This window comes from Scophthalmus maximus, chromosome 8 (genome assembly GCF_022379125.1).
Source record: "Scophthalmus maximus strain ysfricsl-2021 chromosome 8, ASM2237912v1, whole genome shotgun sequence".
Classification (NCBI taxonomy): Eukaryota; Metazoa; Chordata; class Actinopteri; order Pleuronectiformes; family Scophthalmidae; genus Scophthalmus; species Scophthalmus maximus.
This window is the reverse complement of record NC_061522.1, coordinates 1109927-1137278: the sequence shown is the minus strand read 5'-3', so window position 1 is coordinate 1137278 and position 27352 is coordinate 1109927. Positions and strand designations below refer to the sequence as shown.

Here is a 27352-nt window from a genome sequence, read left to right as displayed (position 1 = left end):
CCAACAATCTGTTGCGGGAAGAAAAATGTCTTTGTGTGGAAAGTGAATCTGTCTCACCAGATTTAAAAGGCACTGAATTTCTGCTACTTAATTTTTTTTTGCATTGAAATTGTGTTGAATCCAACACTTCAAATTTTCAATAACTGATTTTCACTTGTAGTTTTCAATGTTAAAAAAACTTCTTTGTAAAAGAATTCAGATGCAACATTTTTTTACACTGAATTTCTTATGCTGAGTTTTTTTCAGTTTTTTTATGCTGAATTTTTTTGTTGAATTTCTCTACGCTTAATTTTTTTCACTGACATTTTTTATGCTTAAAATCTTTGTTGAATTTTTTTAAGCTGAATTCTTTTATTCAGGATTTTAAGCTGAATTTCTCAGAATTTTTCAAGCGCATTGTTTCATGCTGGATTCAGGTGCACGTTTTCTGATACAGTAGCAGAAATTCAGTGCCTTTTAAAATTTCAAAGTCTGTTGAGACAGATTCACTTCCAGATATTTTATTTCCCTCAATATTTCATATTTTGCACATCGCAATCAACTTTCTGATGAAAACATGACTTTCTGTGTATGAAGTGCACCATAAAGCAGCAACACAATCAGAATGTAATGTGTTAACAATGATTTATTTACAAAATAATATTCATTTTTATAATAATTTTTACTAAATAAATGTCTAGCCGTTTGTACTCGGACGTCAAATGTGGTCTGAAAAATGTACCCAGAAGAAGGAAATGAAAAATGAACTGCATCGGTCGCTGCCTTGTCCTGATGTTCTTGGTGGTTCTTCTCGCCAGGTGGGCGGAGAAAGAGCTGCACATGATGAAACTGTTCTTCGACAACCTGCAGCACTACATCCACGAGGTCCGTGAGCAGCGGCACAAGTTTGCACTGTGAGTCTCGACCCCACGACCTTGGACCTCAGTCTCGTTTCACCGCCAAAGATTCTCTTATAAAGTTGTCACTGCTGTCTGTCGCAGGTACAGCCACAGCGCCGAGGTCCAGGTCCGGCTGCAGTTCCTCACCTGTGTCTTCTCCACTCTGGGATCTCCGGACCACTTCCGTAAGATACCGCTCAGGTTTTTCTACGACCGCAAACTGCCAAAATGTTAAAAAGAAAATGTAAAAGAATAAATTAAAAGACTCCATGAAATAAATGAATATGCCGTTAAATGCCTGAAAAAATGACATTAGATATTAGGTTTTTTTTATCAATTCCCCCTTTCCATTTACTTTCTAATTCACTTTTCAAGGACAGAACCATAACCATAACTGGGAAACTGGGAATGATTTAGATAATACAGTAATGTTTGGAAATCAAGGATGTTTTTAAACGTGCAGCTGCACAAGAAGAGCAGAGGCTGCATGTTATAAAATTATTAATTTTTTCAGGTTGTTTGTTCTTTTTTAAAAAATATTTAAGACTCATTATGTAAAAGTGATTATTCCTTGTCCGGTTGAATTGTAAGTGTCCAAAATGGGGGAAATCAAACATCTTTTTGTTTCTTTGTTAATTATGTTTATTCAAAACGACAGGCAAAAAAAAATATATATATATAAAAATACAAAATAAAGAAATATAGAAATACAAAATTACCCCCCCCCCCCAAGCTGGAGGAGGTGTCGGAGGTGTCGGAGGTGGGAGTGGATTTAAATCGTTGTCTGTGTGTGTTTGTTGTGTGTCTCAGGTCTGAGTCTGGAGCAGGTGGACATCCTGTGGCACTGTCTGGTGGAGGACGCCGAGTGCTACGACGACGCGCTGCACTGGTTCCTCAACCAGGTCCGCAGCAAGGACCAGCATGCGATGGGCATGGAGACGTACAAGCACCTCTTCCTGGAGAAGGTAGAGGAGCGAAGGAGAAGTTCACAAACAAAAACGTGTCCCGCATCAGATGTTTTAGTTTTTCTTGAAATTCCTGTTCGAGGCCTGGATTAAATTCTTGAAGTGGAAACGTGCCACGTCTCCGTTTGTTTGGTTTGTTGAGTTGTCGTCACTGTGCGTCTCCAGATGCCGCAGCTGAAGCCGGAGACCATCAGCATGACGGGCCTCAACCTCTTCCAGCACCTGTGTAACCTGGCCCGCCTCGCCACCAGCGCCCTGGACAACGCCTCCAGCTGCGAGGTGCACAAACTCCTCTTATCATCATCACCGTCTCAGTCTTTACCTACGAGTGACATATCACAGTTGACTCTGGTGTGTGTGTGTGTGTGTGTGTGTGTGTGTGTGTGTGTGTGTGTGTGTGTGTGTGTGTGTGTGTGTGTGTGTGTGTGTGTGTGTGTGTGTGTGTGTGTGTGTGTGTGTGTGTGTGTGTGTGTGTGTGTGTGTGTGTGTGTGTGTGTGTGTGTGTGTGCGCGCAGCTGTGTGGGATGGACCAGCTGTGGGGCATCGCTCTGAGAGCCCAGTCCGCCGACATCAGCCGCGCCGCCATCCAGTACATCAACTCCTACTACATCAACGGTCAGTTCGCCTGACCAGCTCCCTGATACACCCCAGTGTGTAATATTAAGAAGAACTCGTTCGCAGCAGTTGAATATATTTTCCAGAACTCTGTTCATATGAATTAAATATAGTTCCATGAGGTGGACCCGACCTCCGTGTGAGTTTCCATGTTTCTACGTCATGTTGAATACGGTTGTTTAACTAAACGGTCCAGAATACGTCGCGTTCATGTTGAATTTTCAGACGCTGAAGGAAACTGGAAATGGAATTAGCGGTGCGCCACCATAAAGTGTCCCCTGTCGGGTTCTCAGTTGGTTGCAGTTTGCCGCCAGAAAATTACAAAAATTACACACTGGGGCCTTTTTGTAAGAAAAAAATTCTGACAAAGATTCTAACTTTAATAATCTTCAATTTTATCAGATGACAAATTTCTTTTTAAAATTTTGACTTTTGCCTGTGTTTCTGTACCGTCTTTGTGCGCGTGCCTGTGTCCTCAGCGGGGAAGACGGGGCTGGAGAAGGAGCAGGAGTTCATCAGGAAGTGTATGGAGAGTCTGCTGATGGCGTCCGCCAACCTGGAGAAGGACGCCTACTCCAGCCTGACCAGCATCGAGAGGGGGCTGCTCATGCTCAAGACTCACCTGGAGGCCTTCAGACGCAGGTACACACCGACTCCCAAGTGAGGTCAAAAGCGCATGAAGGTTGCGGCCGTATCCGAAATTGCTTTAGCTTCACTTCTGTGCAACGTGAGGAGGTGGAGACGCGTCGTCCATCTTTAATTTTAGAGTCTGTGGTCTCAATACACACATCACCTCACGAACAACATTGCTTTCCTCTCCCGTCCCCCGTCAGGTTTGCCTACCACCTGCGGCAGTGGCAGATCGAGGGCACGGGGATCAGCAGCCACCTGAAGGCTCTGAGCGACAAACAGTCTCTGCCACTCAGGATCGTCTGTCAGCCCGCCGGCCTCCCCGACAAGGTGACACCTATGTTTTGCGTGTGCCCAAGTGCACCTGACTTTTAAGGTGCGACGTGGACGTAACAAGTTTCACGTGTCGGTGTTTTTTTGTAGATGACGATCGAGATGTACCCCAGCGACCAGGTGGCCGACCTGCGGGCCGAGGTGACCCACTGGTACGAGAACCTGCAGAAGGAGCAGATGAACCAGCAGGCTCAGCTGCAGGAGTTCGGCCAGAGCGGCCGGCAGCCGGGAGACTTCCCTGGTAAAGTGCCTGCTCGTCTTGTCGGGAGTCCGACTGCCGTGATGTAAAGCTTCCGTGTGTGACACGTGTGTGTGTGTGTGTGTGTGTGTGTGTGTGTGTGTGTGTGTGTGTGTGTGTGTGTGTGTGTGTGTGTGTGTGTGTGTGTGTCTGTGTGTGTGTGTGTGTGTCTGTGTGTGTGTGTCTGTGTGTGTGTGTGTGTGTGTGTGTGTGTGTGTGTGTGTGTGTGTGTGTGTGTCCGTCCTGCAGGCGGTTTGATGGGACCCGTCAGGATGATCTCCTCCGGCCACGAACTCACCACCGACTACGACGAGAAGACTCTGCACGAGCTGGGCTTCAAAGACATGCAGGTAAGCGCCTGGTGTCCTTCAGTGTCTGACAAGACTAAAGTTTAAGTAAAAACCTCATAAGTGGCGACATAATGGACGGTTCGTCGCCGTGTCCCGCTCGTTTCCCAGATGGTGTTCGTGTCTCTCGGAGCTCCGCGGAGGGAGAGGAAGGGCGAGGGCATCCAGCTGCCGGCCTCCTGTCTGCCCCCACCCCAGAAGGAGCACATCCCCATGCTGCTGCTCCTGCAGGAGCCTCACCTCACCACGCTGTTCGACCTGCTGGAGATGCTGGCCTGCTTCAAACCGCCCAGTCCCGGCGCCGGGAAGGTCCACGACAGCCCCGAGGTGAGAGATCTCACTGCATGTCATCTTCTGTCATTTTTTGGGGCCATAAAATTCAACTTTTTCCTTTTCCCATCTAGAGCGCACGGTGCGAGGAGCTTCACCTCCACGCCGAGAATCTGTCTCGTCGCGTCTGGGAGCTGCTGATGCTTCTCCCCACGTGTCCCAAGATGCTGCAGGCTTTCCAGAACATCTCGGACGACACGGTCAGTCGCCGCGCTCGGCAAACGACTCTCACGAGCTCCGTCGCCGAGGTTCGCGAGATTCTGCTAACGGCTCATCAGAAACAGAGAGAAGAAGAAGAATAATCAGAGTTTATGTCTGGAGTGGCTGTTTAGCATCAACATTTATCAATTGCACGGAGAGAGGAGGAAAGTACGGTGGCCCTGAAGTGCAAGTCACAACAAGAAATAGGGAAAGACAACGGCAAAACAGAAAAACCTTTTTAGTTTTTGATTTGCCGTTGTGATTTACACTTCAGGGCCACTGTAGGAAAGAGATCAATTTGTAATTATCATGTTGGGATTTGCTGTCAAACACCGTGTGTGTGTGTGTGTGTGTGTGTGTGTGTGTGTGTGTGTGTGTGTGTGTGTGTGTGTGTGTGTGTGTGTGTGTGTGTGTGTGTGTGTGTGTGTGTGTGTGTGTGTGTGTGTGTGTGTGTGTGTGTGTGTGTGTGTGTGTGTGTGTGTGTGTGTGTGTGTGTGTATAGACCGGGGAGGGTCTGTGCTGGAAGGAGCTGCTGAGGATTAAAAGTCCCCACAAGCTGCTGTATGCCCTGGAGATCATCGAGGCTCTGGGCAAACCCAACCGACGCATCCACCGAGAGTCCACCGTGAGAGAGATGCTGATCTTTTCATAAAAAATTAAATAATAAAGTCTGTCCACACGTCTTATTGTCTTATGTCTCTGACCATGCGTGTGTTTCCAGGGCAGCTACAGTGATCTGTATCCCGACTCGGACGACTCCAGTGAGGATCAGATTGAAAACAGCAAGAACACCTGGAGCTGCAAGGTACGACGCAGCACAGACACCACCGAGGTCACAGACATCACAGACACCACCGACACCAACGACGTCACAGACATCACAAAACGCCACAGACATCACAGGCACCACCGACATCACAGACGAGGTGGGTGATGAGCTCCGCTCAGAGGTTGTAGTTGATCCCTGTCTTCCTCTCGTTCTCTCCGCAGTTTGTTTCGTCCGGAGGTCTCCAGCTGCTCCTGGAGATCTTCAACTCTGGGATCCTGGAGCCCAAAGATCAGGAGTCCTGGACCGTGGTGAGACCTGGACTTCACTTCACTTGTGTGTGTGTGTGTGTGTGTGGGTGGGTGGGTGCGGTGGTTGCGGTGGTTGCTGCTGCTGCTGAGCCTCCTCCCCGTCTCCTCTGCAGTGGCTGCTCGACTGCCTGGCCTGCCTGCTGAAGCTCATCTGCCAGTTTGCTGTGGACCCAGCCGACCTGGACCTGGCCTACCACGACGTCTTCTCCTGGTCCGGCCTCGCCGACAGCCAGCGGAAGCGCGCCTGGCCGGGCAAATCCCGCAAGTCCACGGTCGACCACGGCAAAGGCCTGCACATCCCTCGGCTGACAGAGGTGAAGTCGTCGCACCAACTGGGGAAAAAAACAAAAACAAAAGAGCTTTGGCTAAGCTTTGTGTGTTCTGTGATTTCATCGTTTGTGTCGGTCCTCAGGTTTTCCTCGGCCTCGTCCAAGGCACCAACCTCATCCAGCGATTGATCAACGTCGCCTACACCTACGACAACCTCGCACACAGGTGACGGACGCACTCTCGCTAAAGGAAAAGTGTGTGTCTAGTTGGCTGAAGTGCTAACGTTTTGTACGTTTTTTGTTCTGCAGAGTTCTCAAGGCCCAGTCTGACCACAGGTCCCGACACGAAGGTGAGAAGTTCTATCTCAACAATGTTCGTGGATATTAACATTTCTTTGTTGGGCTGGCGACCCCCTTAACTGTGGACACACACACACACACACACACACACCTGCGAGCCACACTCTGTGTCTGGAGTCCTTCGGGACGATGACTGGACTCAATTTGAGCTTCGCTACAGTGAATCCAGCTTGTTTTTCTGTGACACGTCGTCCCTGTGGTTGGGACCGATGCTTGGAGACACTGGGACACGCCCCCAACACCTTCTACACCTGAATAGAGTGTAACAGCCGTAGCCGCGACTTTGCGTAGACTGTGTGACGTGATCTACTCGCCGTGTGACCCTGGTGTCTGCTTCCCCCTCAGTGACTCACTACTCCATGTGGCTGCTGGTGAGCTGGGCTCACTGCTCGTCCACGGTGAAGTCCAGTCTGGCCGACAGCGAGCATCTCCACGACTGGCTGAGGAAACTCACCCTGCTGGTGCCCGAGGTCAGAAACGTCTCAAACCGTCCGTCTGATTTAAAAGGTTTAAAACACACTGCTTATTTGATCTGCACAGAATATCTTAAAGGTGTAGGTGGACGGCTCAGAGCCAGTGCTAGGCTTTCCCTTTGCCTCCAGACTTTATGCTAAGCTAAGCTAATTGGCTGCATGGAAGCGAATAAGCGTATTTTCTCTCTCCGAGCTTTCCCCTTAAAATCTGACATTTTGTTTTTGATCAGAGTGCACTTGATTTCATGCACAGGCTCAGTCAAGTGACCCGGCAGGAGGAAACCGACGGTGCACATTAGCCAAGATGGAGACTTGAGGCTTTTCTTGTGGCCCGATGCCAAAACCCATTGAAACAGACATGTATTTTGTTTGACATTTATTTCAGCTGACATATCAATTTTTTTTGCTACCTAATTAGCAAAAAAAATTTGATGTCAGCTGAAATAAATGTCAAACCAAATACATGTCTGTTTCAAACCCATAAAATAAATAACCATAAATAGAAAAAAAAATGAACAACAAATGAACAACATGAACAGAACTCTTATAGATAGAACGTAAACATTAATGCACAACTTCTCTGTGTTGTTTATTCTGTCCAACTAAAATCCTCATATCTGCGAACATGAACACAAGACACTGACTATGTCTGTGAAAGACTGTCGCAGACACACATTTTTATTGGCCAACCGATAAAAGTTTATTGTCATCGGTCATCATACAAAGAAAAACAAAAGTTTGTGAAATCACATTCCACTACGTCGTCATGTGATCGTGAATCCTCGAGAGAAGAAGAAACGAGGATATAACTCGACAGTAAAACAGCTTCACTTACCCCACATGCTCATTGGCCTGTTGTGTAACGTGTGTTGTTGTTGTTGTTGTTGTTTTTGTTTACAGCCGGCAGTGAGACACGAGGCGTGTAACGGCCTCTACAAGCTCTCCCTGTCGGGTCTGGAGGGAGGAGAGTCCATCAACAGATCCTTCCTGCTGCTCGCCGCCTCCACGCTGCTTAAGTTCCTGCCGGATGCCCAGGCCCTTAAACCGCTGAGGGTGGGTCGCACGCACACAAAAAACACACACGCACACACACCTGCGAGCCACACTCTGTGTCTGGAGTCCTCCGGGACGATGACTGGACTCAATTTGAGCTTCGCTACAGTGAATCCAGCCCGTTTCTGCGAGACGTCCTCCCTCTGGTTGGGATCGATGCTCGGAGACACTGGGACACGCCCCCAACACCCGTGTTACAGCTGTTCTGAGCAGCGGCGCCCCCTGCAGCCTCGCCAGCTCATTTACCTCTTTAGTGTTTTTTATTTCATGTCGAGAAAACACAATGGGTGTGGTGGAATTGTCAAATACGCTTAGGAAGTTTCCTTAATCTTGAAATTGCTTGGAAGTGTTTCATCGGCAGTCGTGAAAAGAGTTGTTTCGGATTCTCTATGTGTTTAGGAAAGGCGCTTCAATGCTTCCTTTCCTATCTCCTTTAGCGTAGGGCACACAGATCAGATCTCCTCCTTTTAACGAGATTTACAAGATTCAAAATGCTGCTGTAACCGTGCGGTGTGTGTCTGCAGGTGGAGGACTATGAAGAGGAGCCGCTGTTAAGGACAGGCTGTAAGGAATACTTCTGGCTGCTCTGCAAACTCATCGACAACATCCACGTCAAAGACGCCAGCCAGGTGCGTCCGTGGTCCACAGCGCCGCCGCCGCGATATATTAGACCAACGTGTTTGTGTGAAAGATTGGCTTCAGGATTGTTTCTGATGTTTCATTGAACTGTTGCTAGTATTGGTCTGTTTGAACTCACAGAAGGTCTCTCCCTCTCTGTCGCTGGCCGGCTCGATGCAGACCACCCTGCTGGACCTGGACGCGCTCGCCCGACACCTCGCCGACTGCATCAGGAGGTCAGACGGTCGAAAACACGAGAAACTACACAGAGTTTTTGTGCACAGCCAACATTTGTGCTGCTGAGATTTCTATCACAGATTTTATTTATTTTAAATTTTTATCGGGAAACCAACGGGAAACCTCTTCACATTGGTCCATAGAGGTCACGTTTGAGGTCACCAAATTTAAAGGAGACATATTCTACTTTTTTCACTTTTTCTCTTTCTTCCAGTGTGTTGTAGGATTTTTGTTTGTGTATGTAAAAGATTTTAACATTGCGTTATGGAAATGCATAAACTGACCAATCAGAGCAGACTGGGCTTCATTGGGAGGGATGGGCCTTAAAGAGACTTTGTTTCAGAAAGAGGCTGTGAAGAGGAGCATTAGCAGAATATCTTTTCTTTAAAACCTCAGTGTGTCTTTTTTATAATTTTGTGGCAGCTTCTGGTGGTAAAGTTACAAACCGCAACCAACTGAGTACCCGACAGGGGACACTTTATGGCGGCGCACCGCTGATTCCATTTCCGGTTTCCGGCATGGTCTGAAAATTCAACGTGAATGCAGCGTAGTTTAGTTCAACAACCGCATTCAACACGACTTAGCAAACATGGAGACTCACACGGAGGTCGGGTCCAGCTCATGTAACCCATTATGCATATACGAACAAATATATTACATTTCTGTGAATAAGTTCATCTGAATATTACACACTCGAGCTTTAAGTGATTCATGGTTTAACATTTCAGAAGGGTCTGTGTTGACGTACGACCTGTCGGTTCATGTTCAGTTCTAACGTTATCATGCCGATGCCGCTCGTCAAAGATAAATCTGCTCATTGTCCCTCTTTTTCCTCTCAGCCGCGAGATCCTGGACCAACAGGACGGCGCCATCGAGGACGACGGTCTGACGGGCCTCCTGCGCCTCGCCACCAGCGTCCTCAAGCACAAGCCCCCGTTCAAGTTCTCCCGCGAGGGGCAGGAGTTCCTGCGCGACGTCCACAACCTCCTCTTCCTGCTGCCCAGCCTGGCCGACCGCGCGCAGCCCAAGTGCAAGTCCCACGCCGCCCGCGCCGCCGCCTACGACCTGCTGGTGGAGACGGTGAAGGGCTCGGTGGAGAACTACCGGCTCCTCCACAACTGGGTCATGTCGCAGCACATGCAGGGTGAGGACGCCGGTCTCTTGGTCATGTTTCTGTCCACTCAGTATTCTCCTGGTTGATGTAGGAAACCTCGTCTGCAGGCTACACTCTGTGTCGGTCGTCCTGAAGGACCGTGATCTGACTCAATTTGAGCTTTGCTACAGTGAAACCGCTCTGTTCCATCAAGACGTTGTTCCCCCCTCAGGTGGGATTAACGCCGGAGAGACTGAACAGCAGCAACACGTAGTTCACTCTCACGGAGCGGCGCGACGTCTCCCTGTCGAGAGCCACGTCGACGTAAAAGAATCCAACGGAGCACACAGTTAAATGGGCAGGAAGCGATTTTTGGAGAAAGATTGTTTGTTGTTTTTTAGAACTGCAACAGTTAATCGATTAGTAATCGACTAAATTAATCGCCAGCTATTTTGATAATGGATTAATCTGTTCAAGTAGTTTTTATGGGAAAAAAAAGGCAAAATTCTCAGATTTCAGCTTCTTAAAACGTGAATATTTTCTGGATTCTTTGCTCCTCTGTGACAGTAAACTGAATATCTTTGGCGTGTGGACAAAACAAAATATCATCTTTTGACTTTTAAGAAACACGATCGACATTTTTCACCATTTTATGAACCAAACAACTGATATAATGGACATATTAATCAATAATGAAAATGATCGTAAGTTGCAGCCCTGATCGTTGTTATTCTGACGCTCTGTTCGGGTGCTCAAGCCCGCAGCCTCGGGTACACGGGAGACGGACGCACTAACCACGAGGCCAAAACCCTCTGAGTCGTAGCGTCCGTCGCTAGCACGTCTCTTAACATGTCGGGGGAGTGATGTTTACGAACTGGTCCGCACTATCTTTTTCGATGTTTTCAATTTACAGAGCCTGGGCCGAGCCTTTCTGGCGCACACGCCGAGCGGCAGCCAGCAACGAAATACAAGCAGATTTTTACAAAAACACACAAAAAAAGTGAAAAATAGAACATACAGTTGAGATAAAAACATAAAACCCTACGTAATGCAAAGTGTAAGATCAAAGCAGGTGAAACACAGATGAAATATAAATGAATACATAAAAAACGTTTCTGTAAAAGTAGGTTTTGAGGAGTGATTTTAAAAGACGACGTCACACATCATTTTATCACGGTGGCGTGAAAAACATCATTATGATAACATCCCACTCCCCCCGCAGCCTCTCACGCCCCGTACAAGTGGGACTACTGGCCCCACGACGACGTCCGGGCCGAGTGTCGCTTCGTGGGCCTGACCAACCTGGGAGCCACCTGCTACCTGGCCTCCACCATCCAGCAGCTCTACATGATCCCCGAGGCTCGCCAGGCCGTCTTCACCGCCAAGGTCGGTGCCGCACCACACACGGGGCGGGAAGCCGCTTCTCGCTCGCAGTAAAAAAAACAAAAGCAGCATATTGATTCTCATTGTGTGTGTGTTGTGTGCGCGTGTGCAGTATGCCGAGGATATCAAACACAAGACCACACTACTGGAGCTGCAGAAGATGTTTACATATCTCATGGTGAGTTTATTGTTATACCTCGAATGTTTCCTCGTGATTTATCACCCAATACACATTTTTATGAAACTGAAATCTGGTGTGTGTGACACACACACACACACACACACACACACATACATACACACCAAAATGTTTTTATTGTAATTAGCGGTGGTTGATTAAAATAATCCAAATAAATATTTTTATTTACATTATTGATCAAAACAAAATGCAAAAAAGAAAAATCATGTTTAGAAAAAAAAAATTGGATTCGAGATGCATTGATAATCAGTTTATTATTGAATCGTAAACCCTCTGAATCGAAATCGAATCAAATCCTGAGGTGCCTGAAGATTCTCACCCCTGGTTGTGAGTTTAATGATAAGTTTTGGGTTCAAAAGTTCTTTGCCTCTTTGGTTTACGATGTTCGCTCATCTTGTCCAGGAGAGCGAGAGGAAGGCTTATAACCCCCGACCCTTCTGCAAAACCTACACCATGGACAAACAGCCGCTCAACACCGGGGAGCAGAAAGACATGACGGAGTTCTTCACCGACCTCATCACCAAGATCGAGGAGATGTCGCAGGAGCTGGTGAGCTCGCACACAATCGCACGAAAGAGCTTCATTTGATTTAACAGAACAAAAAACACACACACACAGATGAGACCTGAAACACATCTTTTCAAATGATAAACAATCAGAACAATAGAAACACGTCGGAGTGAAGGTTCTAATCGTTTGTCTTATTTGTGTTCAACCTCAGAAAAACACAGTGAAGACTCTGTTTGGAGGCGTCATCACCAACAACGTGGTTTCTCTGGTGAGTGCGACGACACTGATGATGTGATTGGTCCACATATGCCAGAAGTGACCTAACAAAGACAATACAATCTGTCGGAGGAGTTGGTTGAGGTGTGACGTTGTTCGTCTCCCCCTCAGGACTGTGACCACGTCAGTCAGACGGCAGAGGAGTTCTACACCGTCAGATGTCAAGTCGCAGATATGAAGAACATTTACGTGAGCTCTCACTTTATATTATCTCTGGAACGTCTTCACCAACGTATAATATTCTGATCATATTGTCTCTGCTGCCGGTGTCGTCTGGGTTCAGGAGTCTCTGGACGAGGTGACCATCAAGGACACTCTGGAGGGCGACAACATGTACACCTGCTCCCAGTGCGGCAAGAAGGTCCGCGCAGAGAAAAGGTGCCGGCTGACCTCAACACTCAGTGACAGTTACTCAGTCACAGTTGAGCCCCTCTCATTGTCCCGTCTTCACTCCCTCCAGAGCCTGTTTCAAGAAGCTGCCTCGCATCCTGAGCTTCAACACCATGCGCTACACCTTCAACATGGTGACCATGATGAAGGAGAAGGTCAACACCCACTTCTCCTTCCCGCTGCGTCTCGACATGACGCCGTACACTGAGGACTTCCTCATGGGCAAAGGGGAGCGGAAAGAGGGTCAGTCTGCTGCGCCGTCGCACACACGAGGTCCGCCATCCTGAAACCATTCTGACAACTCGACGGGGGCAACCCCATGTTCCCTCATTTCATAAAATTCCCCCCCGGATCAAAATGGGGTTGAGGGAACGTAGGGTTGAGGGAACGTAGGGTTTAGGGAACGTAGGGTTGAGGGAACGTAGGGTTGAGGGAACGTAGGGTTGAGGGAACGTAGGGTTGAGGGACATAGGAACATAGACACACTCCCCAACTCAACTTGTCTTTAATTGGCTAGACTCATACGCTGTTTGAATTTTCATAATCCACAAAACAAACAAAAGCAAAGCTGCCACATAGAAAACTTTTAGTCATTGGCACCAGGAGGATTAATGGGAAATGCATTTAAAAACATGCGACATTAAGCGGAACTGGTACTTTCTGCCAATTCTATACTCTGGGTACGTTACGAGGGAAAGTATTTGACGGTTGTAATTAGTAAAACACATCTCCTCCCCTGAAAACGACGGTTACTGCAAACTCCTCCAGATGAATCTTGGAAGTCACATTTCTGTTGTGGCTCTTGGAACAAGTATTTCCCGGCTGTGCTGCAGGTTTTCGGGAGGACGGCGAGGCGACGGAGAGCTACGAGTACGACCTCATCGGCGTCACGGTGCACACGGGCACGGCGGACGGCGGCCACTACTACAGCTTCATCAGGGACATCGTCAACCCGCACGCATACAAGAACAACAAGTGGTGAGGCAGCGAAACGGATTCTTGGTCGCCTTTGTCTCGCCCACAAAATTACAGTGGCTTCAGTTTATCCGTGAGCTCTTTTGACAGACTCAGATTCACGTCCGCCCCTCGCTCCGCAGGTACCTGTTCAACGACGCCGAGGTGAAGCCCTTCGACTCGGCCCAGCTGGCCTCAGAGTGCTTCGGAGGGGAGATGACGGTACAAGTGACACCTGTCACCTTCCATTTCACCGTAGACAGTAGATCATATGACGATCTTCTGGCATAGAACCACGATCCACGATCTTGTTCCCGATCGTTGTCGACATCTAGGCTATCCCAAAAAAAACAACAGAACAGATCCGGTCTATTTGGCCTAGAAGTAGACTTTCCTTTCACCTTCACTCAGACCATTGTTGTCTCCATCGATGTTTCTGGGGAAGTTAGTGAACGGACGCTCCGAGACACGGACACGTGTCGCTTCATTAGGATCGGGAATAGCGAAGATTCATCATAGACGAGTGCGTAATTTTCTTTTTCAATCCCATATTTTCATTATCGATTAATCGATTAGTTGTTTGGTTCATAAAATGTTTCCCAAACCCCTGAGACGATGTTCTGTTTTGTCCTCACACCAAAGATATTCAGTTCATTGTCACAGAGGAGCAAAGAAACCAGAACATATTCACATTGAACAATCTGAAATCAGAGAATTTTCGATTAATCGATTATCAAAGTAGTTGGCGATTAATTAAGAAGTCGATTAATAATCGATTAACTGTTTTACAGTTTTAGTTGAAATTAACGCACGGGCAGTTTTCTGTAACAAGACTGTCTTGTATTAGAGTCATTACGGTAATCTGCGTTGCAGAGACTTCCCCCGCGATCTGTACGTCCAAATTAATATGGTCCTCTTGTTTCATCTCTACAGACTAAAACCTACGACTCGGTCACCGACAAGTTCATGGATTTCTCCTTTGAGAAGGTGAGGAGGACAATTTTTGGGGTCTTTCTATTTTGAATCTTGTGTCGTTAATATTCAACTTTTAGAAAAGATCCACCACGCGCCGAGGTTCCAGAAGGTTCAAAAATAATGAAATGTTGATCGTGCCGGCAGACGCACAGCGCCTACATGCTCTTCTACAAGAGGGTGGAGCTGGAGGAGGAGAACGGGAAGGACTTCAGCTTCGACGTCTCCCCCGATCTGCTCGAGGTAACGTTGCTGATCTGCGGTTGGATTAATGATTTTACGTACGCACACATTCTAACGTGTCCGTGTCTCACAGTGGATCTGGCACGACAACATGCAGTTCCTCCAGGACAAGAACATATTTGAACACACCTACTTCGGGTAAGCATGAAATTCAAATCACCCTCAGATTTTTTTAAGGACAGAAATGAAGTTTCAGCTGTAGAAACAATCTGTCTGAATTAATTTTTTTCCCCTTAGTTTTATGTGGCAGCTGTGCAGCAGCATTCCAAGCACTCTACCAGACCCTAAAGCCGTCTCCCTCATGACCGCCAAGGTGAGACACGGGAAGAGGTTTCTACCCGAGATATTGGATTACATGGGAAGTGTGTGTGGGGGGGTAAATCAAAATGTGCCATTTCACTGAGAAGAACTGAGTGAAAATGCGAATTTTCTCATCTTTGTTTCAGCTCAGCACATCGTTTGTTCTGGAGACTTTCATTCACTCTAAGGAGAAGGTGAGTCGTCTGTATCCACCACACCGTGTACATACAAATACTTCTACCGTATATTTCTTACTGCACATCCATACAACAACCGCTGCACATTTGAGCAGTAAGTAAATAACTTGCACACTTTAAGCTCTTTTCTATTTTATTACTTCATATGTTTTTGGCTATATTCTATTATCTACCTCTGCCCCTGATCCCTTTACCCTCCCTTACCTTTTACCTTACCTGACCTCTTACTGGGAGTTTATGGCCAAACGGTGAATTCTACCGACACATAGATCCATACCATGTAGAGATGGGTGACAGGGTACAGTAGACATGGTGGAGCTCAAACCGCCACACCACCACCACCCCCAACAACAGTCCTTGAATTAAATCAAGCCTCGCCAAATCTCTCTCACTCATAGAATCAGTCCTCTGACTGTGTCCGAATAATGATTAATTATTCTGTGAAATCAGTGAATTTTTTAAATCCCTGGATTCAGCCTCATCTCGCAGATCCACAGATTCTTTATTGGCCCAATGTTCCATCTTTCCACCAAACAAACTTACAAACACGACAGGCACGAAAACACGTTTGTGTCCAGCCCATGATTTAATTATCTGTGTCTTTATTTCCTGTGTGCAGCCGACCATGCTGCAGTGGATCGAACTCCTGACCAAACAGTTCAACAACAGCCAGGCCGCCTGCGAGGTTCGATCTCCGCTTCCCGACCTCATACTCACCGCAGGGCGTTTTTCAATTCAACACAAACTTCAACTTTTTGGTTTTCACACGTGATCACTGCTCACCTCCTCTGTTTCAGTGGTTTCTGGATCGAATGGCCGACGACAACTGGTGGCCGATGCAAATCCTGATCAAGTGCCCCAATCAGATCGTCAGACAGGTGAGTTATTCATCCCCGTGTCTGCAGGTCAAGGGAAAAAAGGACTGAATTCAGTTCCCTGGGGGGGAAAATTAAAGCTACAGTGTGTAATATTTAGAAGAACATATACACAGAAATTGAATGTATTGTCCATAACTCTGTGTTCATATAAGAGTTAAATATAGTTCCATGAGGTGGACCGACCTCCATGTGAGTCTCTACGTCGTGTTGAATACAATTGTTGAACTAAACGCTCCAGAATGCGTTGCGTTCACGTTGAATTTTCAGACGCTGCCGGAAACGGAATCAGAGGTGCGCCACCATAAAGTGTCCCCTGTCGGTCGCTCAGTTGATGCAGTTTGCAACTTTACCACCAGATGATGCCAGAAAATTACAAAAATTACACACTGGAGCTTTAAGTCTTTAATTTAATTTACAATGTCAGAAAAAATAAATTTTCTCTCGACTGCTGTTTTATTTTTTCTGGATATTTAATGAACCATCATTCAACATGTATGTTGTTGTTGAAATTAGTGAATGTTTGATGCTTTACTTGAAAAATTTCTGAAACAATTACAGTACTTTTCTTTCAAAGGACTAACCGTAAGTAGCCTAAGGAATATATTTTTCAGTATTGGAAATGCAGAAAGACTTTTAATGTGGTGAAACAGCAGTAAAAATGACTTTCTGTGTGGTTTTGAAAAGTCTTGAACCTTCAGTCTAACGTCATGCTGTGTTTTTCCTCTGCCTCTGTCTTCCAGATGTTCCAGAGGTTGTGTATTCACGTCATCCAGAGGCTGCGGCCGGTTCATGCTCACCTTTACCTGCAGCCCGGCATGGAGGACGGGTACGTTGCTCCTGATCACGGTCCATAGATAAAAACGGACGGCGCATCTCCACTTCCTGCAGTCGTACGAACAAATGAAAGCTATACATCTTAGATACGAGCGATGCCATGAACCGTGACCGTGGAGTGGCCCCGCCCACACACACGTTCAACCAATTCTGAGTCAGTGTCAGCTGTCAATCATGACATCTCAGTCTCAGTTTTAATATCAGCATATAAATAACTAAAAGCAAAGTGATCAGAAACATGTACAAACATTAGTGTGATAAGAACGACCTCACATGACGTGGAGGGGGTGGGGCTTATGGCCTGTACTGCAGCCAGACACCAGGGGGCGATCAGGAGGATTTGGCTTCACTTTTGGGAGCCCACATGTTGGCCAGCTTTATTAGCCGTCAGGTTGGCAGCGTCATTAACCCTGAACAAAAACACTATTCTGAGAAATATATATATTTTTAATTGACACCGTGTTCTCAAGATAATTTGATTTCAACATCAACCTTTTAAATTACAAGTCAAATCTCATCAGAAGAACTCTTTAACGATTTTTTGTTGTTGTTTTCAAATCGAGAATTTAAATTTAAAAAAATCCTTCAAATTCTGCGACATACACGACGTCAGTTGGCTTGTGCCGTGAGACGTGTGCAGCACAATCCCACATTGTTGTGTGTGCGAACTCGGGCGGCGACAGAGACCACAACGGGAGCCGCGTGTCGCTCAGAGTCTCTGACACCTTGGACTCTGAGAAAGAATTTGTGGCTCCACACGACTGAAGCGACATAACAATTTATTAAAATTTCTGAAAATGCGTCCGACAAGCGTTGCTCAGTTTGAACTTTTCGTGTCCTTCCTGTGTCACAGCTCGGACGACATCGACGGCCCGGTGGAGGACATCGGCAGCCGCTCCTGCGTCACTCGCTTCGTCAAGACCCTCCTGTCCATCATGGAGCACGGCGTCAAGCCGCACAGCAAACACCTGACGGAGTACTTCGCCTTCCTCTACGAGTTCGCCAAGATGGGAGAGGAGGAGGTCGGTGTGAGCGTCCGTGTTTAAAAACAGGCAGAGGGGTGTCAAAGGACAACAGGAAGTGAACTCTGAGTGTCCGAGCCACCAACAGCTGATGCGAGTCAGACTCCATCTTTTGTTTGAGATGAAAACAGCATTCAGTCGTTTCTATATATGATGTGATGAAGAGTCATTGGACTCCTCGTTACAGCTGTCATGTTTGTGTGTGTCCACAGAGTCAGTTCTTGTTGTCGCTACAAGCTATATCCATCATGGTACATTTCTACATGGGAACCAAAGGCCCTGAGAACGTGAGTTAACACATTCATCATCTCCATCTTCATTACTTCTTTAACCTACCGTTGTGATCGTGGATCGACAGTACGTTAAGTGACAGATGACCATGTGTGTGCGTTTCCTCAGCCTCAGGTGGAGGTGCTGTCGGAGGAGGAGGGAGAGGAGGAGGACGAGGAGGAGGACATCTTGTCCCTGGCGGAGGAGAAGTATCGCCCCGCCGCTCTGGAGAAGATGATCGCCCTCATCGCTCTGTTGGTGGAGCAGTCTCGATCTGAGAGGTACAGGAAGAAACGCCAAAGATGTTCCGGAACGAGACAGAAGGAGCATGCTGAGCCATGAGTTTCACTCCGTGGTGGAATTAAAAATATCTTGGGTGTTTAAAATAGTTTGTTATAATCAAAAGTTTCACCTTAGAACGAGATAATAATCTTGTTAAAACAAGATTGTTTTCTCGGGACTGCCACGTTCTTACAAAGTGGAAATCGACTTGTTACCTAAAATGTTAGCGACAAAATCTTCCAGTAGACTTTGACTTCTTTAGAACGTGCACGAGAAAAATATGTTGTGATCACGAGAAACACCTGAAATATTTTTAAATCCGCTGTGGCAGTTCAGCGCTTCCGTACTGGCCGGAAAATCTGAAGCTGAAAAATTGCAAATTATTTTACGTGTCTTGGTTCCGTCCTTGATTCTCAGTATGTTCTTTTTAAGAAATGCCCACAGCGACTTTTCTTTTCTGAAGACTCAAGTCAGTTCGCAGATTTGTTTTTAACTTTTCCTCTTCCTGCGTACGTACGGTCACTTCAGCTGCAGACACAAAACAAGCTTAGCCCCTGACCCCACTCCTCACTGGTGATGGAAGAGAGTCGTGGCAGCCAGTTGCAGCCGTTGAGCTCCAGGGGGCGCTGTAGAACAATCTCTTTTTTCCACTCTGTAAATCACATCTGTCGGCGTGTGTCCCCTCTGTCTGTGTCCAGACACCTGACGCTGTCCCAGAGCGACATGGCAGCGCTGACCGGAGGGAAAGGCTTCCCCTTCCTCTTCCAGCACATCAGGGACGGAATCAACATCAGGCAGACCTGCAACCTCATCTTCAGCCTCTGTCGCTATAACAACCGCCTGGCCGAGCACGTAGGTGTATCGCACACACACACACACACACACACACACACCATTTGCCTTGTGCGTTCATCATCTCACTGTGAACATGATTTGCCATCTGCACAAACAATTGTCCCAAAAGTAGTTTAATTATAGTCAAATAATATTGACTATAATTCATGCTCCTGATTTCTGTTTCGTCTCTGCAGATCGTGTCGATGCTCTTCACTTCCATCGCCAAGTTGACTCCAGAGGTAAGAAGCGTGCAGACGAAACTTCTCAGATGTGTTTTCTGCACGTCTTATTTTCTCGAGGGTGACGGCTCAGTAACTTTGTGGGGGCAATAATATTTGGCACAAAGGTTCACTGAGAGAGAGAGAGAGAAAACGGTGGGGGAGCGGAAACAGAGAAGTCTTCTCGCCAAACTGATAAATTACAAACCAATACGAGTCGAGTAACAGCCCACGTAGGTGAAGACGACAGATTCTTCGGTGCCGCTCTGGCAACGAGAAACCAGAACTAACCGGATCAAACGTGAACACGTGCAAAAACACCGGCGATGGTTCTGAACCTTGGTCCGGAACTTTCGAGTGTGAAAACGCACAAAACCCCCTTCTTTTGTAATAACTAAAAGATTCACCCACTTTTTAGGAACAAGACAGCTGTTACTGGAGGGGACCAAACCCCTGGGTGGGTGGGTGTGGGTGTGGGTGTGGGTGGGTGGGTGGGTGTTATTGTGCCAAACGAAGTTCGCTTTATGTGAACATCTACTTTGTAATAAACACAGTTTTTGTTGTTTTTTTCGTTCCAGGCTGCGAATCCTTTCTTCAAGCTGCTGACGATGTTGATGGAGTTTGCGGGCGGCCCTCCGGGGATGCCCTCCTTCGCCTCCTACATCCTGCAGAGGATCTGGGAGGTAAACTAGAAGAAGAAGCTTTTCCGAAGATCACGTCCGCAGTGCATCACTTTGTAATTATTGCCACTCTTCCCCCGTGCGTCTGCTCTCAGGTGATCGAGTACAACCCATCCCAGTGCCTGGACTGGCTCGCTGTGCAGACTCCCAGGAACAAGCTGGCCCACAGCTGGGTGCTGCAGAACATGGAGAACTGGGTGGAGCGTTTTCTGCTCGCGCACAACTACCCCCGAGTCCGCACATGTAAAAACATGACCATTATTATCCTCATCTTGAGATGAAAAGAGATTACAAGTTACAGCCCTCGCTAACTTTAAAAAGAAATCCTTTCATCGTCAGAAATGAGTTTTTAATATCACCTTGGTAAAGAGACGGGAGCTCAACGGGCCGCAGTGGGTTGGGATGTAGTGTTTTCCGTAGATCAAGATTTACACCCGTAGCATCTCCTGACACAGCTTTGCTTTTATTGGGCACCATTCTTTCATTTGCTTCACGGTCATCGGTTACAGAGTTGTCTCAGTCAACTCTGGGTTTTCCTCCGGTTACGCGTTCACGTGGAAGGGGCGGAGTCAGTAATTACAAGCGTCATGCCGTCAAGACCACGAAAAGTTTTTTAATACAATACTATTCATCCCGGTAAGAAGAGAAACAGCTGAAGGTTCCTCGACAACCGCAAATCCAGCTTTGTAGCACGGAACCTCAGTCAGTTGTGAAACCGGCCAGCGACATCAGGCGTCAGTAGATACGGAGCGCCTGTGCTCCGCGGACACTCGGGTGCCTCGTTTCCCGCCCACGACGCTAACGCACTTGTCTCGTCTCCTCCAGCGGCGGCGTACCTGCTCGTCTCCCTCATCCCCAGCAACTCCTTCCGCCAGATGTTCCGCTCCACGCGCTCCCTCCACCTGCCGACCCGCGAGCTGCCGCTGTCGCCCGACACCACCGTGATCCTCCACCAGGTCTACAACCTGCTGCTGGGGCTGCTGGGACGTGCCAAGCTATACGTGGATGCCAGCGTCCACGGCACCACCAAGCTGGTGCAGTACTTCAGCTTCATGACCTACTGCCTCATCTCCAAGACGGAGAAGCTCATGTTCTCCGGATACTTCATGGACCTCTGGAACCTCTTCCAGGTACGTTATTATTTCATCGTTAGCTCCTCCGAATTCCGAACGGGGTTCTGACGTGTTCCTCCCCTCTCGTCTTCAGCCCAAGCTGTCGGAGCCGGCCATCGCCACCAACCACAACAAGCAGGCGCTGCTCTCCTTCTGGTACAACGTGTGCGTGGACTGTCCGGAGAACGTCCGGCTGGTGGTGCAGAACCCAGTGGTGACCAAGAACATCGCCTTCAACTACATCCTGGCCGACCACGACGACCAGGAGGTGGTGCTGTTCAACCGCGGCATGCTGCCCGCCTACTACGGCATCCTGCGCATGTGCTGCGAGCAGTCGCCCGCCTTCACCCGCCAGCTCGCCTCCCACCAGAACATCCAGTGGGCCTTCAAGAACCTGACGCCGCACGCCAGCCAGTACCCCGGGGTGCGTCCCTCGTCTCCTTGTCCTCGTGTCAATTTCCATCTTATTCTCGGTATGAACCTCTTTATGTGGTTATCGTCTTCTGTTATTGTTTGCTGCCCTCTGCAGGCGGTGGAGGAGCTGTTCAACCTGATGCAGCTGTTCGTGGCGCAGCGGGCCGACATGAGAGAAGAAGAACTCGAGGACGTCAAACAGTTCAAGAAAACCACCATCAGCTGCTACCTGCGCTGCCTGGACGGACGCTCCTGCTGGACCACGCTCATCAGGTCAGTGCCCACACACACACACACACACACACACACACACACGTACGTGGCTTGAATATCTGTGGACGTTCTACGTCTTGGTTTGTTGCCTCAATAAGAATAACATTTAAAGTACACAGTCTTTTGTGTAAACCTTGGAACTTGGGGCATGGAACCTTGGGCTTGTAGCTTGGAACCAAACAAACAGGATATTGACTCTTTGCTCATATGGTCTTCTGCTGTAACCCAGTGCCTTCAGGGTGCTGCTGGAGAACGACGAGGACCGGCTGCTGGTGGTCTTCAACAGGGGACTCATCCTCATGACCGAGGTAGGTCCAGGACAAGAGTTGCGTTTTGAACATGACATCTCGTTAAACTATTCCAGTAGATCCCAATAATAAAAATGACTAAGATGTGGGCATTTTCCATATAGAAAGAAATTTACAGACCCTCAAACTTTAAGCGTGTTTTTAATCATTGGAAACTGGAGTAAACGAGCGGCCGCTCTCTGTCGTCGTCTCCCCGCAGTCGTTCAACACGCTGCACATGATGTACCACGAGGCGACGGCATGCCACGTCACCGGCGACCTGGTGGAGCTGCTCTCCATCTTCCTGTCGGTGCTCAAGGCCACGCGGCCGTACCTGCAGCGCAAAGGTGAGGGGAGGTCACGCCTCGCTGTGTCCCACCCAGGACAACACACTCACCCTGACCTTTGACCCTGAGCACGTCTCTTGTCGTCCCAGATGTGAAGCAGGCTCTGATCCAGTGGCAGGAGAGAATCGACTTCGCCCACAAGCTGCTCACCCTCCTCAACTCGTACAGTCCCCCCGAGCTCCGCAACGCCTGCCTGGGTAAACGCTCGCCAGGAGAAACGTCCTGATCGGATAATAATATGAAATAATAAACGTGATATGAGGTGACCGTAACTGAGCCGACAGACGAGGAGCCGAGTGAAACGTCTCGTCTTGTTTTGTTCTGCAGACGTGCTGAAGGAACTGGTTCTGCTGAGTCCACACGACTTCCTGCACACGCTGGTTCCCTTCCTGCAGCACAACCACTGCACCTATCACCACAGCAACATCCCCAGTGAGCCGCCGCCTCTTCCTCCTCCTCATCCTCCTTCTACTTCTTCCTCATCTTCATCTTCCTCCTCATCATCTTCTTCTTCTTCCTTCACCTCTTCCTCCTCATCATCTTCTTCCTCCTCCTCATCCTCCTTCTTCTTCCTCATCTTCCTCTTCTTCCTCCTCCTCTTCTTCTTTTTCTTTCTTTTCTTCCTCCTCATTTTCCTTCCCATCATCCTCTTCTTCTTCCCGTTCCTCATCCTTTTTCTCTTCATCACCTGCTCTGCTTTCCTCTCTGCTCATCTTCATTTTAATGATTAAAGTCTCTTTGAAAACACTTCTCGTGTGTGTGTCTCTCTCTCTCTCCACAGTGTCGTTCGGCCCGTACCTGCCCTGCAGAGAGAACATCAAGCTAATGGGAGCGAAGAACAACATCCGCCCTCCGAGGCCGGAGCTCAACATGTGTCTCCTGCCGTCCATGGTGGAGAGCAGCAAGGTGCGTTCACAGACTGTCAGAGGAAACACCGAGCAACACTGTCCTGCGATGAGAAATTAAACCAAATGTGAAACTAATTGAAATGTTTTTAAGAGTGTTAAAACCCTCTGCGTGCGTGCGTGCGTGTGTGTGTGTGTCTGTCTCTCCCAGGGTAAAGACGAGGTGTACGACCGGATGCTGCTGGATTACTTCCTGTCCTACCACCAGTTCATCCACCTGCTGTGTCGCGTCGCCATCAACTGCGAAAAATTCACCGACACACTCGTCAAACTCAGTATGACTCATCTGTGTGTGTGTGTGTGTGTGTTGGCTGCTGTAAAAAAAACACAAATAACAACAAGACATACATAAGATGTAACACACATGTATAATCATAACCCCCCCTCTCAGGTGTGTTGATAGCGTATGAGGGACTTCCTCTTCATCTCGCTCTCTTCCCCAAACTGTGGGCGGAGCTCTGTCAGTCACAGGTACAGGTTTTGATCACTTCCTGTTCTCATCGATTGTTGTGGTTTGAACTTGTCTGGTGAAGCATCGCCTGTCTGTGGTTTCCAGTCTGTTCTGGCGAAGACGTGTGTGAAGCTGCTGTGCGACGACCCGGCGTTCAGCGAGTACATCAAGTGCATCCTGATGGACGAGCGGATGTTCCTCAACAGCAACGTGGCCTACTCCTTCCTCACCCACTTCCTGCACAAGGTGCCAGTTCACTCGCTCTGATTTAAATCTTCATTCACTTTTATGAGTTTTATGTTTCGTCTGTTTGCATCTTTTGGGGGGGTCCTTTCTCATTTATTTTGCTTTTGTCTTTCCGCTGATCAAACTACAACCGATGTCTTAACTTGTGTTTGCCGACAAAACAGTGAGCTCTCGTCGGTCATCTGTCCACGCAGGTTTCTGACAGGTGTGTGTGTGTGTGTGTGTGTGTGTGTGTGTGTGTGTGTGTGTGTGTGTGTGTGTGTGTGTGTGTGTGTGTGTGTGTGTGTGTGTGTGTGTGTGTGTGTGTGTGTGTGTGTGTGTGTGTGTGTGTGTCCGTCCCCGTCCCCGTGTGTGTCCGCTCGCAGGTACCGGTTCTGTCCGGTCCAAGCTGCTCCAACCTGATCAGTGTGCTGGTGACGAACCTGCTGAGCGAACAGAGCAGCCTGCAGCCGGAGCTGGCAGCGCAGCGGCTGGAGCTCAGCAAGACGAGCGGCCTGCTCAACGCCGTACGCATACACACACACACACACACATACACACACACACACACACAGCTCCGTCTGCTCCAGGTCTTTTTCATGTGTGCGTGTCTCTGCTCCGTCAGGACCTGAGGACGTTGGTTCTGCTGCTGTCCGTCCAGCCGCCTCAGGCCGTCGACCCCGCCCTCTGCCCCGCCCTGCAGGAGCTGCTGGGCCGCTGTCGCGTGTGCGTTCAGCAGCGCAGCGCTCTGGAGCTGGAGGCCAAGGACCACAAGGCCAAAGGTACAACACACACACACACACACACACACACAAACACAAACACACAGATTGTCTACTCTGTTCCTCTCCAGAATAGACAATCTACTTCCTGTTTAGACCTGAGTGGTCTAAAACAACATATTTCAAGTCTTAAGTCTTAATGTGATGGATTCTCACTGTGTGTGTGTGTGTGTGTGTCTCTGTGTGTGTGTGTGTGTGTGTGTGTGTGTGTGTGTGTGTGTGTGTCTGTGTGTGTGTGTGTGTCTGTGTGTGTGTGTGTGTGTGTGTGTGTGTGTGTGTGTGTGTGTGTGTGTGTCTCTCTGTGTGTGTGTGTGTGTGTGTGTGTGTGTGTGTGTCTGTGTCTGTGTGTGTGTGTGTGTCAGCTGAGGACGAGGGAGCGACCCCGGTGAAGCGGCGGAGGGTGAGCAGCGATGACGAGCGGGCCGGTGACGCGGTGGCTCCGTCCTGCGTGGCCTCCTCCTCCTCCTCCTCTGTCCTGCCGCCGTGCAGCAGCAGCGAGCCGAAGCCCGACCACCAGGAGGCACTGACGCCCACCAGCACCTCGGACACGGAGACCCGGGACTCGTCCTCGCTGATCGACCCGGGTACAGAGCAGGACCCGCCCTCCCCCGACCCTGCCCCCACCTCGTCCGGAAACTTGGACTCCTCCCCTAAAGAGGAGAAGATGGAGGCTTCTTCGTCATCCTCCTCCTCGTTCTCCTCTTCCTCGTCCCTGATGCAGGAGGCGGGGGAGGCGTTTGTTCAGGGGGAGGAGCCTGAGCCGCCGAGACACGAAGCTGCTGGTGAGGAGGAGGAGGAGCCGGCGACGCAGCGGGAGGGGAGGGGGGGTGAGGTGATGGCGTCCGGCTCCTCAGAGGAGGGGAAGGAAGAGAACGAGACAGGCACTAAGACCAGCGGCAGCTCAGCCCCGCCCCTCTGCGAAGACGCCACCTTCCCGCCTGCCCTTGCACTGGCAGGGGAGGGGCCTGAGGGCAGCGGTGGCCACGCCCCTTCCTCCTCCTCCCAGGTGTTCCCGAGCGCCAGCCCGCTGCCCGACATGCTGGACATGCTGCACAGGACGGTGGAAGCCACCATCGCCATAGTTACCAAACTGTCTGAGAAAGGCCCGCCCTCTTCGTGACATCATCGACTCACAGCCGCCAGGAGATCTTCCACAAACTGTTTCTTTTCTTTTGACTTTTTCTCTATGAAAATCTGAAAACTCTGCTCAGCGGAGAAAAAACAGCAAACAACAACAACAAAAAAAGTTTTTCGGTTTCTTCTTCTTCTTCTTCTTCTTCTTCTTCTGCTGTTTGTGTCGCTGCTGTCCGTCGCCTCCAGCTCCGCCTCCAGGCAGACGGTCGGTTCCTCGCCGTGTCGTCTCATCCGCTCGACTCGGACTCTGCGTTCGACGGAAAGAAGAAAAGGTCGTACAAGCTACAGCACATTTATTTCCAAGGGCAAAAAAACTTTTTTGTTCTGTTGGGGAGGGGGGGGGGGGGGGTTGTGTGTGTGTGTGTGTGTGTGTGTGTGCGTGTGCGTGCGCAAGCGAGTGTGAGTGTGTGTTTTATACTGATTTGAATTTGTTTTGGTTTTATTTGAGGTTTGCTGTAACGGGGAAAGGTTTACAGAACTCTCGTCTCCTCTGTGCGTAATTTAATTTTATTGCCTTTTTACTGTGTGTGAGAAACGGTCTCTGTCCTCGGTGCCAGTTTTGTACTTGATGAACGAGGCGACAGAGAAGGAAGTTTGTTGCCTTTTGACTTTTCTGTGGTTTAATTATCCAGAAATTAAGTTTACCTGTAAATTAAGAAGAACCACAAAGGAAAAAAAAAACACAAAAAACTTGATTCTGTAAAGAATCTTCTCTAGTCATTGCCTGAAGGTGTATATGAAAACTATATAAATATATATATATAAATATCTTTATATATATATGAGTATATAATAAAAAGCGGTGCTTTATTTGACTGTGGTTTGAAATAAAGCCGCCATGTTGGACCAGCTGGAGCTTTTTATTTTCCTTTACTGAAAGTACATTCCATAAATTTATTGTTCTTTTTTTGGGGGGCTTCTCCTGCTGTGTTCTGATTCTCTCCTGATTTTATTTTAATAGAGAATAAATTAATAAAAACAGTTTTAATATGAAGAATTATGACCTGAAACCCATGTGGAGCTTTGAGCTTGTCCTTGATATTTGATATGTTTGATATTTTCCACATTTGAGAAAAAAAATACAGGACAAGCTTTTTCTTTTCTTTTTTTTTTTGCTTCGTACGTTCAAGGAATTACGGATCACGGAAAACCTGCTCGGTGTCGAGACCGTTTAAGTACAAACTCATCTGCTCTCTCATTCAGAGTTGTCACGAGCGTTTCGCAGGAAAAATGTCCAAAAACAGATGGATCAGCTCACGA

At 48.3% G+C, this 27352-nt stretch overlaps 1 protein-coding gene across 2 annotated transcripts in view; it reads left to right on the top strand.

Annotated features, from left to right (window-relative positions):
• usp34 (ubiquitin specific peptidase 34) overlaps positions 1-27090 on the top strand; it is a 40089-nt gene extending 12999 nt beyond the window's left edge. The window contains exons 19-78 of one of the 2 annotated variants that reach the window (XM_035638535.2): positions 798-893; positions 981-1063; positions 1689-1843; positions 2009-2122; positions 2359-2458; positions 2938-3100; positions 3292-3418; positions 3512-3662; positions 3909-4009; positions 4118-4333; positions 4411-4536; positions 5040-5162; positions 5259-5342; positions 5528-5614; positions 5728-5928; positions 6027-6109; positions 6193-6233; positions 6589-6713; positions 7617-7769; positions 8294-8398; positions 8568-8623; positions 9464-9768; positions 10940-11103; positions 11213-11278; positions 11702-11848; positions 12021-12077; positions 12197-12274; positions 12369-12463; positions 12546-12718; positions 13309-13453; positions 13573-13651; positions 14363-14416; positions 14549-14644; positions 14718-14782; positions 14882-14957; positions 15091-15138; positions 15761-15826; positions 15939-16019; positions 16760-16845; positions 17707-17875; positions 18088-18162; positions 18275-18426; positions 19126-19279; positions 19459-19503; positions 20061-20165; positions 20258-20405; positions 20988-21292; positions 21369-21698; positions 21804-21961; positions 22191-22269; positions 22469-22595; positions 22685-22792; positions 22923-23027; positions 23377-23501; positions 23652-23775; positions 23892-23971; positions 24057-24197; positions 24563-24703; positions 24802-24958; positions 25321-27090. In XM_035638535.2, coding sequence (XP_035494428.2) covers positions 798-893; positions 981-1063; positions 1689-1843; positions 2009-2122; positions 2359-2458; positions 2938-3100; positions 3292-3418; positions 3512-3662; positions 3909-4009; positions 4118-4333; positions 4411-4536; positions 5040-5162; positions 5259-5342; positions 5528-5614; positions 5728-5928; positions 6027-6109; positions 6193-6233; positions 6589-6713; positions 7617-7769; positions 8294-8398; positions 8568-8623; positions 9464-9768; positions 10940-11103; positions 11213-11278; positions 11702-11848; positions 12021-12077; positions 12197-12274; positions 12369-12463; positions 12546-12718; positions 13309-13453; positions 13573-13651; positions 14363-14416; positions 14549-14644; positions 14718-14782; positions 14882-14957; positions 15091-15138; positions 15761-15826; positions 15939-16019; positions 16760-16845; positions 17707-17875; positions 18088-18162; positions 18275-18426; positions 19126-19279; positions 19459-19503; positions 20061-20165; positions 20258-20405; positions 20988-21292; positions 21369-21698; positions 21804-21961; positions 22191-22269; positions 22469-22595; positions 22685-22792; positions 22923-23027; positions 23377-23501; positions 23652-23775; positions 23892-23971; positions 24057-24197; positions 24563-24703; positions 24802-24958; positions 25321-26078 — 7957 coding nt within the window. In that variant the 3' untranslated portion in view covers positions 26079-27090. Of the gene's footprint in view, positions 1-797; positions 894-980; positions 1064-1688; positions 1844-2008; positions 2123-2358; positions 2459-2937; positions 3101-3291; positions 3419-3511; positions 3663-3908; positions 4010-4117; positions 4334-4410; positions 4537-5039; positions 5163-5258; positions 5343-5527; positions 5615-5727; positions 5929-6026; positions 6110-6192; positions 6234-6588; positions 6714-7616; positions 7770-8293; positions 8399-8528; positions 8624-9463; positions 9769-10939; positions 11104-11212; positions 11279-11701; positions 11849-12020; positions 12078-12196; positions 12275-12368; positions 12464-12545; positions 12719-13308; positions 13454-13572; positions 13652-14362; positions 14417-14548; positions 14645-14717; positions 14783-14881; positions 14958-15090; positions 15139-15760; positions 15827-15938; positions 16020-16759; positions 16846-17706; positions 17876-18087; positions 18163-18274; positions 18427-19125; positions 19280-19458; positions 19504-20060; positions 20166-20257; positions 20406-20987; positions 21293-21368; positions 21699-21803; positions 21962-22190; positions 22270-22468; positions 22596-22684; positions 22793-22922; positions 23028-23376; positions 23502-23651; positions 23776-23891; positions 23972-24056; positions 24198-24562; positions 24704-24801; positions 24959-25320 lie in introns of both variants that reach the window. The other variant, XM_047333704.1, reaches the window with a different exon arrangement.
• Positions 27091-27352: the final 262 nt, after the last annotated feature.